At 46.5% G+C, this 14,657-nt stretch overlaps 1 protein-coding gene across 1 annotated transcript in view; it reads left to right on the top strand.

Annotated features, from left to right (window-relative positions):
- Positions 1–14,657, top strand: part of SDHA (succinate dehydrogenase complex flavoprotein subunit A) — a 473,685-nt gene that overhangs the window by 427,996 nt on the left and 31,032 nt on the right. The window contains exons 13-14 of the mRNA XM_069612357.1: positions 3,908–4,038; positions 12,082–12,192. Coding sequence (XP_069468458.1) covers positions 3,908–4,038; positions 12,082–12,192 — 242 coding nt within the window. The remainder of the gene's footprint in view (positions 1–3,907; positions 4,039–12,081; positions 12,193–14,657) is intronic.

The raw sequence follows: 14,657 nt of genomic DNA, 5'->3' as shown, positions 1-14,657 counted from the left end.
GAAAGAATGTCTTGATCCTGACGGACAACATGGTGGCCATGCAGTACCTCAACAAAAAGGGGGGGGTCCACTTCCTCTGTGCAGGGAGGCGATGCAGCTCTGGTTCTGGGCAATCCAGCAGGAAGTTTCGATCTCGGCAGTTCATCTGGCCGGAGATGAAAACTAGACGGCGGACGCTCTGAGCAGGCAGAGCACGATCTCTCACGAGTGGGAGTTGGCTCAGGAGATTCTCCTGGAGATCTTCGCCCTTTTGGGGACCCCCTCAAGTGGATCTCTTCGCCTCCAGTGCCAACCGGAAATGCTAGAGGTTCTGCTCGTGGGAATTTCCTCCAAAAGGAGCCTTAGGAGACGCGTTCGTGGAGGAGTGGTCATTCCCACTGCTGTACGCGTTTCCTCCAGTCCCCGTCATCCCGCACGGACTGCGGAGGTTACGGAGGTTTGGTTCCCGGATGATCCTCATTGTTCCGGTGTGGGCCCGGAGGATGTGGTACCCGGACCTTCTCGACTTGTCCACCTGCCCTCCACGTCGTCTTCCCTACCGAGACGATCTGCTCTCAAGGGAGGGGGGGGGTCAGGTGCTCCATCCAGAGGTCAGATCCCTCAACCTTCACGCTTGGCTTCTGAAAGGTTGAGGTATAAGGATTGGGACCTCCCTGATGACGTGATGGAAGTGTTGCTCTCGGCCAGACGGCCAGCAACAAAGTCCCTGTACTGTTGCCGTTGGTGTAAGTTCTGCGACTGGTGCAGGGTTAAGAATGTGGATCTTTTTGCTTGTGACATTCCCATGGTTCTGTCTTTTTTGCTTTCTTTGGCCCACAGGGGCTTGCAAGTGGGTACCGTTAAAGGTTACCTGTCGGCGCTGTCCATATTTAAGCGCTCGTCTGAAGAGTGTTCCTATTTTAAAATTCCTTTAATTTCTCAGTTTCTGAGAGGGTTCACTAATGTGTTCCCTCCGTCACCTTTCCAGGTGCCCGGTTGGGATTTGAACCTTGTTCTCAAGTTTCTGATGGGTGCTCCGTTTGAGCCTTTGCATTCATGCCCTTTGAGACTGTTGACTCTTAAAACTGTATTTTTGGTTGCGGTCACTTCCGCTCGGAGACTCGGAGAGTGAGTGAGTGAGTTACAGGCACTTTCAGTTAAGCCAACCTTCACTGTGTTTCATAAGGACAGGGTTGTCCTTAGAGTTCGTCCTTCCTTTCTTCCGAAGGTGGTGACGGAATTTCATTTAGGCCAGAAGATTGTTCTTCCGGCGTTTTATCCTCCTCCACATCCTGGTAAGGAAGAGGAGAGGCTCTATAGGCTTGATCCTAGGAGAGCGTTAAGCTTTTATATTTCACGCATGTCCCAGGTCAGAGTGGACGATCAACTCTTCATTGGTTACGCTGAAAAGCGTTTGGGACAAACTGTGACGAAACAGACTTTGTCTCGCTGGATTATTTTGGCTATCTCGGAGTGTTACCGCTTGGAGAGTAAGGACCCACCGGTCGGCTTGCGGGTCCATTCTACCAGGGACCTCTACTGCCCTACAGAGGGGTGTTCCTATTCGTAACATCTGTGATGCAGCCACCTGGGCTTCGGTACATACTTTTGTACATCGCTACTCCCTCGATTCCATCCGTGGGCAGGATCTGGCCTTTGCTAAGGCGGTCCTTTACTCCGCAATTTGATTGGGCATTCTAAATTTCTGTTTTCTAAATTCTTTTCCCACCTCCTTGCATTGGTACTGCTTTGGGAGTCTGTCATAGATATGGAATACGTCGGAGGACCCAATCCCCTCGAAGAACAAGTTACGCTCTTACCTGGTAACGTTCTTTCCGATGGGATGGTCTGACGAGGTATTCCATATCGCTCCCTCCCTGCCTTCCCCGCTACAGAATTTATTATGCGATTGCAGCTTACGTTTCCGCAAGGCTTTGTGTGTCAGACTGGCAGAAGACTGGTACCAAACGTTCTGGGGAAAACACTACAACTGAGGCTCTGGGCGTCGTGCGTACTACTTATAACATCTGGTGACGTTGGCCGTCGGAGGAGGTCTTCGAGGGCGGCTCATCGACGCAGGACGCAGATGCCAAAAGATTTTCCGAAAGCAGCACAGCTGTGGTGATTACTGTCATAGATATGGAATACGTCGTCGGACCATCCCATCGAAAGAACGTTAACAGGTAAGAAAGTAACTTGTTCTTTGCCCTTGAATTCATCTTCCAGAAAGAGAGGACCTTCTCTCACAAGAGGGGGTTGCATTCTTCATTCAGAGATCAGGACCCTCAATCTCCACACATGGTTTCTGAAAGGTTGAGGTATAATAATGGGGACCTTTCGCAAGATGTCATGGAGGTGTTGCTTTCGTCCAGAAGGCCAGCAACAAAATCTGTATACCGCTTCCGTTGGAACAAATTTTGCAGCTGGTGTAGAGATAAAGGGATTGATCCTTTTACTTGTGACACACCATGGGTTTTGTCTTTTCTACTACATTTAACCCATCGGAGGCTGCGGGTTGCTACAGCCAAGGGCTATCTGGCTACGCTGGCTTTTTTCAAGCGCTTTCCAAAAACAAAGTACCTACTTCAAGGTTCCTATAGTCATCCAATTTCTGAAAGGGTTCACCAACATCTTCCCACCGGTTCCTTTTATTGTTCCAGCCTGGGATCTGAACCTAACGTTCTGCTTCCTGATGGGTTCTCCATTCGAACTATTCTTGTCCACTTACAATGTTGTCTTTGAAAACCGTATTCTTGACAGTCATTTCCTTTGCTCAGAGTGAGCGAGCTTCAGGCTTTGTGTTGAAAACCACCATTCACGGCCTTTTACAAGGACATGGTAGCTTTGAGGTTTGCCACTCTTTTCTAGCGTCAGAATTTCATTTGACACACACGATTATCTTAACAGCTTTCTGCCCTCCTCATCCATCTAAAGAGGAGGAGAGATTACACAGACTTGACCCTAGAAGAGACCTGAGCTTTTATATCAACAGAGTTTCTAAGATCAGAGTGGGCGACCAAATATTTGTTGGCTTTACGGGCCACAGAATGAGACAAGCTGTTACTAAATAAAGGCTGTTTTAGTGGATCATACTATGTATATCCGAATGTTACAACCTGGCCGGGAAAGAGGTTCCCAAAGGTCTAAGGGCCCACTCGACCAAAGGTGTAGCCACTTCTTCAGCCCTCCAGAGAGGGCTACTGCTACAAGGCATCTGCAATGCTGCCACCTTGTCCTCTGTGCATACATTTGCAAAATATTACTGTTTAGATTCCCTTTCGGGCCGAGAATCCACATTTGGAAAGGCTGAGTTACACAGCATAAACCAAAATTAAATAAAAATCAAACTCTTCTTTGGGAGAATATCAAAGATGAGGAATACGTGGGATGACACAAACATTCAAAGGACAAATTACTTACCCCTGGTTATGTTCTTTGACTGGGTGTTCCTCCCCCATATTCCTCATCACCCTCCTAACCTTCCCCTCTCTCAAGAAGGAGTTTCTGTGGTTTACACCTTCCTCTCCATTAATGCTCAAGTATTCTCACCTTCGAGACTGCTGTGCTGGTGAGAGGAAAAACATGAACTGAGGCGATGGGTGCGGTGCGTGCCATACATACCAGTGTCAAAGTCATACTCCAGGAGGACAGAGGCTCTCGAGGGACACGAGGTTGACGACGACGCAATGCACCCTCTGCTGAGAAACATTTCTGAGCTGCATGCAGAATATCAGGGTATATCTAAGGTGGTGGGGGGAGCATCCAGTCGAAAGAACATCATCAGGGGTAAATAATTTATTCTTTTCTTGCATTCAGCCCATGTCTGGAACAATTTTGAATGAGCATCGCATTTTAACAGTGTTGTAATACTTTGTCATGATGGCAGGAATAAACGTCTAATTATAAATATTTTGAATGCTTTTTCAAGGTATTGTTTGGAATACAGATCTAGTGGAGACCTTGGAACTGCAGAATCTGATGCTCTGTGCTCTGCAGACCATAAACAGCGCTACTGCACGCAAGGAAAGTCGCGGGGCTCATGCCAGAGAAGACTACAAGGTAATGCATAATTGTGTACCCATGTGCCTGAGGCACTGCATCAGGGAGCTGTATCCATAGCTGTTTATATATAATGTTTGAAAAGATTAAGCGGGCAAAAGTCAGTTCTCAGAGGGATCCGCTACTGAGCAATGTTCTAAACGTCAAGTTCACGATCATGCTCTCTTCCTAAAGTTCAAATCCTGAAGATTAGAATGAATGCAGCAGGCCAGCTGTCGGTCCTGGTAGGGGTGGGCCGAGAGGTCAGGCAGGGTTGCCTCCTGACCCCTATTCTGTTTAACCTATATATGGCGGATCTAGATAGAAGTCTGCCTCCCGTGGCACTGGGCAGCCCTAAGATAGGAGGTACTCCCATCAGATGGCTGGCTTATGCCAATCTAGTCTTGCTAGACTATTCTCCGGTGGGTTTGCAGCGTCTCTTAAAAGCGTTGTGGACCTATGCAGAGATAAATGTATTTGAGATCAACGCACCAAAAATCTACTATAATAATCTGCAAAAGGCCGGGGAAACGGTTCTGACACCTAAAATGGGCTTTAAGAGAGGAGGAGATACCTATAGTGAGCCAGGTCACCTATCTAGGCTTTAAATTATATGCCTGCCCGACGTTGAACAAACTGAACCTGGATCTAGATAAGTCCAGGGTTGCGCGAGCCAGATGAGGCAAGTTCTGAAAGCATACTGCAAGTTCACCCTATAGCCGCTATTAAAATTCTACACTCTAAAGGTACTCCCAGCCCTTCACTATGGGATTGACACAAAACCTCTGCTCTGTGAGATCAAATGGATAAGAGTAGAGGGTTGACTCTGGGTGGGGCAGAGCTCTGGGTCTGCCTCTATCCCTCCCGATGGCCAGTCTAGGATTCGAACTGGGGCTCTCCTCACTAAAACTGCACGTGGACTTGCAAATCATCTCATTATATAGATAGATTATAGTTCTACAAGTGAATTCCCTTTATGTCAAAATTGCATCTACATTGGGACAGAACCCCTCGAGACGTCTGACAAAATTAAAATTGTTAGTGACGAAAATTCTTGATCTAATGTGATCCTTAGTCCTGAGGAAATCCTTTCTCTCAATTGATTAAAAAAATGGGAGTCGTTCGGAGACACCTAAAACGCTTCCCTAATCCAAGGTTGATACAGGAACTTCCGAGGATACGGCTCAACCTCGTGCCGACTGGGGAAGTGCTTATGTACCGTGATACTTGTGGGTGGAACAGGTTGCACTTGGAGCAAAGAAAATATTGCCTTGTCTCTCAAACACATCCCACTGAATTGCAGCGGTACCTAGGAGGTGAGGAGACGTCGGTTTCTCGCAGCAGAAAGAGTAGACACTCTACATTCTGAGATGTTTTGGAGGGGGAGAAATCGCTATAACAATCCAAATGATTCGAGTGCTCCAAGCTTTAGGTCTCATTGCCAAAGTCTGATAATAAATAGGGTGGCCTTTCGGTGATAATATGATTGATCTATGCCATAGGAGGTGAGGTATGATGAGCATAACACCGGTATCCACCATTACTCTCAGACGATGGACTGTGGGAAGGGAATATGTCTAATCTTAATCTTCTTCACTTTTCTTTTTTTTCTTTAATGTCTCTTTCTGCTTTTTGATTATCTTTACAAAATTGTGCTTATACTGTTTTTATGATGTGTATTTGCTTTTTTCTGTATAAAAATGCTGTTTCGTATGGATTGTGTCCTCCCACATATTCCTCATCTTCGATATTCAATATCTTCAGCTTTGCTGCTTCGGAAAAACTTTTCTCCACCCGAGGGCACTATGCTCGAGGTTGCGGCGTCGATATCCCTCGGAGGTAGCCGTCGACATCATCCGTAGTATAAATGCCTCAAGCTGCGCCCGTTGGTTTCAGTTCCTTTTTTCCGATAGCTTTCGCTTTGTATCAAGAAAACAGCGCTTCTGTTCTTCAAACTATGTTTTCTTCGTCGAATCCTTCAAGCCTAAAACTGGCTTAAAAAATGTCAGCAACGCGGGAAGAAAATGTCGATTACCGATCCCCATCGTAATTGCCTCTGGTGTTTGGGTCCGGACCATCGAGTGGACGAGTGCGGTTCCTCTCGGGCAATGACCAACAAAGCCCTCAAGGAATGTGGAGGTAACTGGCGGTGGGGGAGGAATCCTCGAAGTCTTCTTCGAGAAGAAAGAAAGACTCGGCTGAGTGACAAACGTCACAAATAGAAGAAATCAAGGTCGAGGAGTCGGTCTAGGAATTCTTCTTAGTCTTCTTAAAAAAGAAAATCGAAGAAAAGACGACACCAATCTCCCTCTTCCTCTTCTTCGACGTAATCAGAAGTGGAGGTTATCACCTGCCCTTCTAAATATGATTCCCCTAAAAAGTGGGAGGCCTTCAGAGCCTCAATGATGACAATCTTTGAGAATTTGGCCCAGACCCCCTCAAAGAAATCTAGTGAAGACCATGCCCCTGCGCATACTAAACGTGACCGAGGGAGATGAAGACAAAAAGATTAAAATCTGGCGATAAATCTTCAAGGGCGTCATCGAGGGAAACCTCTCCGATGCCTCAAACGCCTACTAGTGCATAAACCGGAGGCAATACTCGACAAAATGGCACTGAATACCTGTCACGGTATTGGCCCCCAGACGGGAGAAGCAGGCCAATCTGCCCCAGGTACTAGCACCTATGGGGACCTTTAAGGCCCCAAAGGACTATCCGAGGGCTTCCTGGACTCGTACTGCCCTCTCCAGCAAAACAGTCTGCAGGTGAAGGACCATGTGCAGCCTAGTCTGAGGCATACTGGAGGGACTACTTTACCTGGAGCTACTTTGAAAGGGTGTGTTTGGAGGGACTACTTTTTAGGCTATTTAAACCACACCCTTGGAATAGAACACGCTTCGCGTTATTCTGCACTCCTGCAGCGTAACGCTCCCCGTGTCTGCAAGCTCCAGTCCTGTCTTCAGCCACGCCCATCCTGGTCATTGTGGTCCGTGCCTGCAAGGGAAGAGAGAATAGATAATAGAACAAGACCCTTCTTCATCTCGATCGTCCGGGAGTCTCCGCATCTGCCAGAAAAGGAACACCAGGTTAATCGCGCAGAGTAAAGAACCACTTTAAAGACATTGAGCATTGCGCAGTGTGATACTCACCTGAATGCTGTTCGTTCTTGCGATCCAACGAAGTACAGGCAAGCGACTGCCGCTCTGGAGCTGCCGCACCTGCTGAATAAAAGCAAACATCAGGTGAGGTGTGCCTCTTTAAAGCCATCCAATCTCACGCAGCATATATATTCACCTGAAGCTGCATTTGCTTGCTGTTCCACGAATCACCATCACGCGATCTTCGCTCCGGAGACACCGCACCTGCAGAATAGAAAAGGGACAGCAGATTAGTTGCACAGAAGAACAATATCGCATGTGTAGACATTATCGCATCGTGCATGTATAGAAACTTACCTTGACATTCTACTCACCATTTTCTGGAGAGGAGTCACTTTTTATCTGGTGCACCCCAAAGGGGAATCTGCAAAGAAAGACACGAGTGGACTTTTGGCAACTTGAACCCTAAAGCAATTTATACTATCGAGTATGGTGGCATAAAGACTTACTCTCGGAGTCATTGTTGTCTGAACTCTGCAATAAATCTACAGGATCAGTGAAGTTAACTGGATCCTTGAATATCTACACAACCCTGCATACAGTCGCAGGATGGAGAGCCCGCCATTTATAACATTAAGGTGAGACATAGTTGAAGGGTGCACAAAGGAGGTCATGGGATGTGAAAGTCGGTCCTCCTCCTTACGGCTAGTTAACATATCATTTCAACATTTTAGGCAAATCTTCCTTCGTGTCAGAAAGACGAAACTGAGTGGGCAGGTGCAGTCATTCATCACTTCACTACGAGTCACGCTGGTGGAGACCGCTGCAGTCCAGCTTCGTTCGGCGCCCCTGTGGAGACCAGATGAGCGTAACAATACCCAACCACCATTAAAGTCTATATTGAAGGCTTCCTCAACGGCGACCGGGTCAACGGGGTCGACAGCCCACTCAGACTTTCATCAAGTACTCCCTCGACGGTGTTTATTTATTGAAGCCAAGGTCTATGCCACCGGACAGCTGAACATATATTTCCGAGGGCGAGGAGCGTGGGGTTCCTTGCGATTCTGAGAGATGGAAATGAAGCTATGTGGGAATGCCTTCAATCATGTCTGGACACTGCTGATAGCATCAGTAGGTCCATGGCATCTAGCACAGTGCTGTGCAGATTTGCATGGCTGAGAAAGTCAGGGTTTGCACCAGATGTACAAGCCAGACTTCTCAATATGCCATTTGATGGCTTATGGTTGTTCAGCAGCAAGGCGAATGAAAGTTTGGAGAAGCTGCAGACCTCTTAGGCGGTACATACGACAACCTCAGCAACGCCCCAATGCAGGCTCATCTTCCTGGAGGGATTGTCCTTTTCATTTTTATTCCTCATTTGGAAGGGGAAGAGGACAGGCCAGTCAAAGAGGACAAAGGAAATGTCCTCAGGGCGAGGACAAGGTGCTAGATCAGCCCCAGCAGCGGCATCTGTCCCCTCAGCCGCTGCTGCAGCTGCCGCAAAACCACTCTGAGGTTTTGAACCACAAGGCCCTGGTGGGAGGCAGGATCTCAGCATCTGAACAAATGGCGGGGCATTACTTCAGATGCTTGGGTACTAGAAACAGTGGCCCAGGGTTACTGCCTTCCTTTTCAGAAGAAACCTCAGGATCATCCTCCGGATACAACTGTCAAAATTCCAGATCCGCTCCTTGTTGCAGGAAATCTTAACCCTGCTAGAGAAAGGTGCAGTAGAACATGTACCGGTAGCGGAGAGGAACAAGGGTTGGTACTCCCCCTTACTTTCTCATCCCAAAAAAGGACGGAGGACGACCCATCTTGGACTTAAGAAACTTGAACAAGTTCCTCAGGAAGGACAAGTTAAAGATGGTTACCCTTTCTCAGATCCTTCAGGCTCTCCAGCTTCAAGACTGGTTGGTATCATTGGACCTTCAGGATGCTTACTTTCACCTGCCAATCCATCTAAAGCACACAAAGTACCACTATCAGGTTCAAGTTCTGCCATTCTGGCTGACCTCCGCCTGAGGGTTTTCACCAGACTGATGGCGGTGGTGGCAGCAAGCAGCAGGAGGCGGGGGGGGGGGGCTTCACGTCTACCCCAACCTGGATGAATGGCTGACCTGGGCACGTACCTCCCGAACACGCCATGGAACATCTCTGCATCACCTGCCACTCCCTACACAGGCTGGGCTTCTCACTCGATTACAATAAGTCCCATATGATACCATTCCAACGACTCCAGTTCATTGTAGCAGTCTTGGACACTTCCTCAGGGAAAGCCTCGCCCCCCGAAGTGAGAGCTCAACACATTCAGCAGATGGTAGCAAAATTCCAGAGTGCCCAACGTCTTCCGGCCTTCTATTTTATTTTTTATTTATTTATTTATTAAGTTGCTCAGCCTCATGGGATCCTGCATTTTTCTGAGGCCAGATTGAGAATGAGATCCCTTCAATGAGCCCTCAGGACCCAGTGGTCCCAATATTCGGGGAACGTGTCGGATCTTCTGCAAGTTCTGAGCAGAGTTGCTCAGGGCCTGATGTGGTGGACTTGCGAAGACAACGTTCTCAAGGGACAATCTTTTTGACAACGATTGGCTGGAGATAATTGTAGTGACGGACGCCTCACTCACGGGTTAGGGAACCTACATCAACGGACTGGTAATCAACGGTCGTTGGTCTCCATCAGAGTCAAAACTACATATCTACCTTTTGGAGCTGAGGGCATTCGGACTAGCGCTCAAGGCCTTTCTGCCCTCTGTATGGGGAAAGAATGTCCTGATAATGACGGACAACACAGTGGCCATGTACTACCTCAGCAAGAGAGGCGGCGTAGGGTCACTACCACTGTGCAGAGAGGCAATACAGCTCTGGTTCTGGGCAAGACAAGAAGTAATCTCTCTATCGGCAGAGAGAAACCCCTCGGTGGACGCTCTGAGCAGGCAGAACAGTCTCCCACGAGTGGGAACTAGCTCAGGAAGTCCTTCAAGAGATCTTCACCCTTTTGGGGAACCCCTCAAGTGGATCTGTTGGTGACCGAAGTCAATCGAAAGTGCGATCAGTACTGCTCAAGGGAATTTCCTCTCAGAGGAGCTCTAGGGGACTCGTTCGTAATGGACTGGGAATTTATACTCCTGTACGTGTTTCCTCCAGTCCCCGTGATTCCTCACGTAATCAGGAGGTTGAGAAAGTTCAGGAAAACCATGATCCTAATTGCCCCAGATTGGGCCCGGAGGACGTGGTACCTGGACTTTCTGGACATGTCCATCTGCCCTCCAGTACGTGTTCCACAAAGGAGAGCACCTTCTCTCGTAAGAGGAAGGTCGGGTTCTCCATCCAGAGGTCAAGACACTCAGCCTTCACGCATGGTTTCTGAGAGGCTGAGATATAAGGATTGGGACATCCCGGACGATGTAATGGAGATTTTGCTTTCGGCCCAAAGGCAGCAATCAAATCCATGTAGTGGTGTTGTCGGAATAAATTCAGTAACTGGTGCAAGGATAAGGACGTGGACTCTTTTTAATGCGGCACTCCTATGGTGCTTTTCTTTGCTGCATCTGGCCAATCTGGGGCTCCAGATTGGAACGATAAAAAGATATCTGGCAGCGTTTTCCATCTTTAAGCGTTCCTCTGAAGAGGTTTCTTTTTTTAAAATAGTTTTTTTAAAATAGTTAATTGTCCATTTTCTGAAGGGACTCAGAAATGTGTAACCTCCAGTACCTTTTCTTGTCCCTGCTTGGCATTTAAATCTCGTGTTGAAATTTCTAACATGTGTACCCTTTGAGCCTTTACATTCCTGCCCGTTGAGGCTATTAAAACTGAAAACTGCTCTGCTTGTAGCACTAACATCTGCAAACCTCGCTATACTACTTTTTATAAGGATAAAGTAGTCTTGAGTTTAACCATCTTTCTTGCCGAAAGTAGTTTCTGATTTTCATTTATCACAAAAAGGAGCACTTCCAACTTTCTACCCTCCTCATTTGGGCAAAGAGAAAGAGCGGTCGCATAGACTAACCATTGCGAGAATGGCAAAATGTCACCAGAATGACCAGCTTTTTGTAGGTTATACTGGTGTTCCTCCCACGTATTCCTCATCGCCCCTCCCAGCCTACCACACCGTATAATTTACGTGAATTACACTTCATGTTTTCCGGAGAGCTTGCAGTCTGGAGTATGCTGACTAGTTCCTCGAATAATGGAATTTAAAAAAAAACTGAAGCCAACAGGCACGGCACAAGCTGCTTATACTACTGATGACGTTGGCACGCTACGACAGCCCTTAAGGGACATTGACGCCACTACATCATGCACAGCATTCTCTGCCAAGATTATTCTTTTATGAAGCAGCTGGCGGAACATATATCAAAGAAGAGGAATACGTGGGAGGACCATCCAGTCGAAAGAACGTTACAGTTGGTAAATAACTTTTTTTCTGCTCTAAGCATACTTGCTTTTCCTTTGACTAGTGCATATAATCCCTTTCTCTGCCAGAGTAGGGTAGGTTTTTGCCACTAATTCTTAAAGGAGTTATTTGCTCTTTGGATGCGTAAAGACATTGGGTTTCCTGTTCTCTATGAAAGGAATCCCTTAGTGTCTGTTGCAGCACTCTTTCCCTACAGTGACTGATAAATTGGTTTTAACCCGATTTAAGGCCCTAGTAGCGTAATATTTTATGGTATTGTGAACCATTTCAGGGAGACTTGCTGCCAAATCTTCATCAGAGATACTGGTTACTGCTCCCTTAAAATCCCCGAAGATTTCAGTAACCATCTCCCGATTCTCTCCTGCATCCTAGCAAGAAGCTCACAGCACGGAGGCTGCTGCCCTCACAGGTGTTCACTGGCTACTCTGTGTATTGAATTGCGGGTCTCTGTGTGGGTATTCCATTGGTAATTGCTTTTAATTGGCTGAGTTCATGTTGTCCTAAATGGACTGCACACTTCTATTGTAACACTGTGTTTCTCCTTCAGGTGAGGATAGACGAGTATGATTATTCCAAGCCCCTGGAGGGACAGCAGAAGAAAACCTTCGCTGAACATTGGCGGAAGCACACGCTTTCCTACGTGGACCAGGACTGGAAGGTAACTCTTTAGTGTGATTAACATCTCCTATAACATTTAAGTGCCCTTTTGTATTTTTCTTCTTTATTTTTACACGTGTGCGGACAGGGAAGAACTAGACATGATATATCAATTCCTGTGGTGTACCCACGAGCTTGCTCACCTTTCTTGATGTGTGATATTTGCATGAAGTTCTACCTTGTTTGTTTTATTTATTTATATAGCGCACCGTACCCTGAGGTATCTGGGCGCATTATACAAAGCTTCACAAGTTACGAATACATACAGGAATAAATGGCACCTGAAGCAGCACTGCAATAACAAAGACAATAACAGTAGCATAAATTATAGAATGGCAACAGTAGAGGAGAGCTGAGGGAAGAAAAGCGAGTTGGATATCATTCAGGACTAACCATTGTTTAGTCTTTTCTCTAAAGCTTTGGAATTTCTGATCAATTCGCAGATGTGTGGGGAGCGCATTCCAAAGTTGGGCGGCCTGCACAGGGAAACTGTTGCCTCCTGCCTTCTTGAGGTTAAATCTAGAAGCTATGATACAGTGGGAGGTGGCCACTCTTGTTGGCTGTGATGACATTTTTCTGATGATTTAGTTCTCTAAGGTACTGTGGAGCAGCATTGGTTAGGCATTTATGTGTAACAGACAATTTTGAAGTGAATCCTGTCTTTAATGGAAAGCCAATTGTATTTTCTCATGGCTTCTCTCTATGTTCTCTCCTTGGGATGCTTACTGCTGTTCTGAGAGCGTTATTTTGTAATGTTTGGAGTTTACTCGTGATGTATTTGCTGGCGTTGCAATAGTCAAGTTTAGAGATGATGCAACTCTCAGTAGATGGGTATGGTTTGCAAGCGTGAATCAGCTTGCAGGTATACGCTATTGCAGTGGCTGTCACATTGACTTGTTTGTGCATGTTTAGTGTAGATTCCAAGTAAAATCCTAGTGTTTTGGTTTCCTTGGCAGCCTTGTGACAATACCATCTGTTAAATGTAGAGTATTGCCGATCAAGCTTCTTGAGGTTGGTCTGGGCTCCTAGGATAAGGATTTCCATTTTTTCATCATTCAGGCAGAGGCTGTGGACTGCCATTCATGCCTGAATGATTAGGTACATTTTGTTGACTAGGGCGAGGTCGGTGTCAGTTACCAGAGAGGTATGAGTATCAGAGTGTCATCTGCATAGTTGGTGCACATGATCTAAGTGGCTTAGTAGATATGTTGTACATGGTCGGGAAGACGCATGAGCCTTGCGGAACTCCACAAATAGGTGTCGGGTCAACCGCCGCCAAGTGAGTGTAGACTCTCATTGACCTGTTGCTGAGAAAGGATTTGATCCAGACTGAGGCTTCTTGGGAGAAGTTAGCCGCAGATGACCGGTGTTTGCAAAGGATTTTGTGGTCCACCAGGTCAAAAGCAGCTGATAAGTCTAGATGTAGAAGTAAGGCGCATTGCCTGTTATCTTTAATTTGGTCCATTTGCTGTTTCAACTCTATCAAGGCGGTTTCTGTGCTATGAAGTGGTCTGAGACCAGATTGTCTTAAGCCTAGGAGGTTATTTGTCTCTAGGTATCGCTGGATTTGGATGATTGCCGCGTTATCTAATATTTTAAGCAAGAATGGGACTGTGGTGATAGGCCTGTAGTTAGTTGGGATGGATGGGTCCAATGTTGATTTCTTTAGCAGTGGCAGGACCCATGCATCTTTTAGGTTTGTGGGTACCATGTCGGTATGGAAGGAGGCATTTATTAGTTTGGTGATGAAAGGGGACAGGTCTCTGGCGGCTTCCTTGATTATTTGAGCGGGGCACGTATCACCTTGGTATTTTGAAGGTTTAGGGGATAAAACAATCTTTTCGACCTCTAGAGTATTTACTTGGGAAAATTTCAATTCCTGAGGCAGGTTAGGTGAGAGTTTTTGAGGGCTCTGGTGAGTTTCAGCTTTGGAGAGGTTGAGCCTTTTTTCTGCTATTTTGTTTTGGGGCGTGGCAATTTTATTAGAGCATTTTGGATGTTTGTACACCATGCTTTGTCTTTGGGGCAGGAGTCATTAGGGAGGGAATGGGGGATTCCAATTCCCTCAAGATCACGTAAAGTTCCTTTGTGCTGGAACTAGCTTTTTGAATCCTCTCATGTTTCGCTTTTAGTTCGGAGGATTTCTGCTTTATATTTAGAGGATATTTCATTTACTGTCTGTTTTCTTTCGATGGAAGATTTTTCCATTTGGTTTCCACTTTTCTATTCTCAGTCCTTGGAGCTTATAAACCATGTATTGAAGGGAGGTTTTGGTTTACTTTTCCGAAAGTTTAAGTGGTGCAATAGAGTCTAATGCTTGGGTGGCAGAAGAGTTGTAAAGGTCTACTAGTTGCGTTGGGTCTAGAGACTTGGACAAAGCGTTCAGGGTAGGAAGCAGGAGGGGCAGGAGCTTGTCAGTAGTAATTTTCCGTTTATTCCTGGCGAGTAAGGGCGGAGCAATCAGCT

This window comes from Ambystoma mexicanum, chromosome 5p, assembly GCF_040938575.1.
Source record: "Ambystoma mexicanum isolate Mex_15411 chromosome 5p, UKY_AmexF1_1, whole genome shotgun sequence".
NCBI lineage: Eukaryota > Metazoa > Chordata > Amphibia > Caudata > Ambystomatidae > Ambystoma > Ambystoma mexicanum.
The sequence above is the reverse complement of the archived record's forward strand: the minus strand, read 5'-3'. Positions and strand labels throughout refer to the sequence as shown.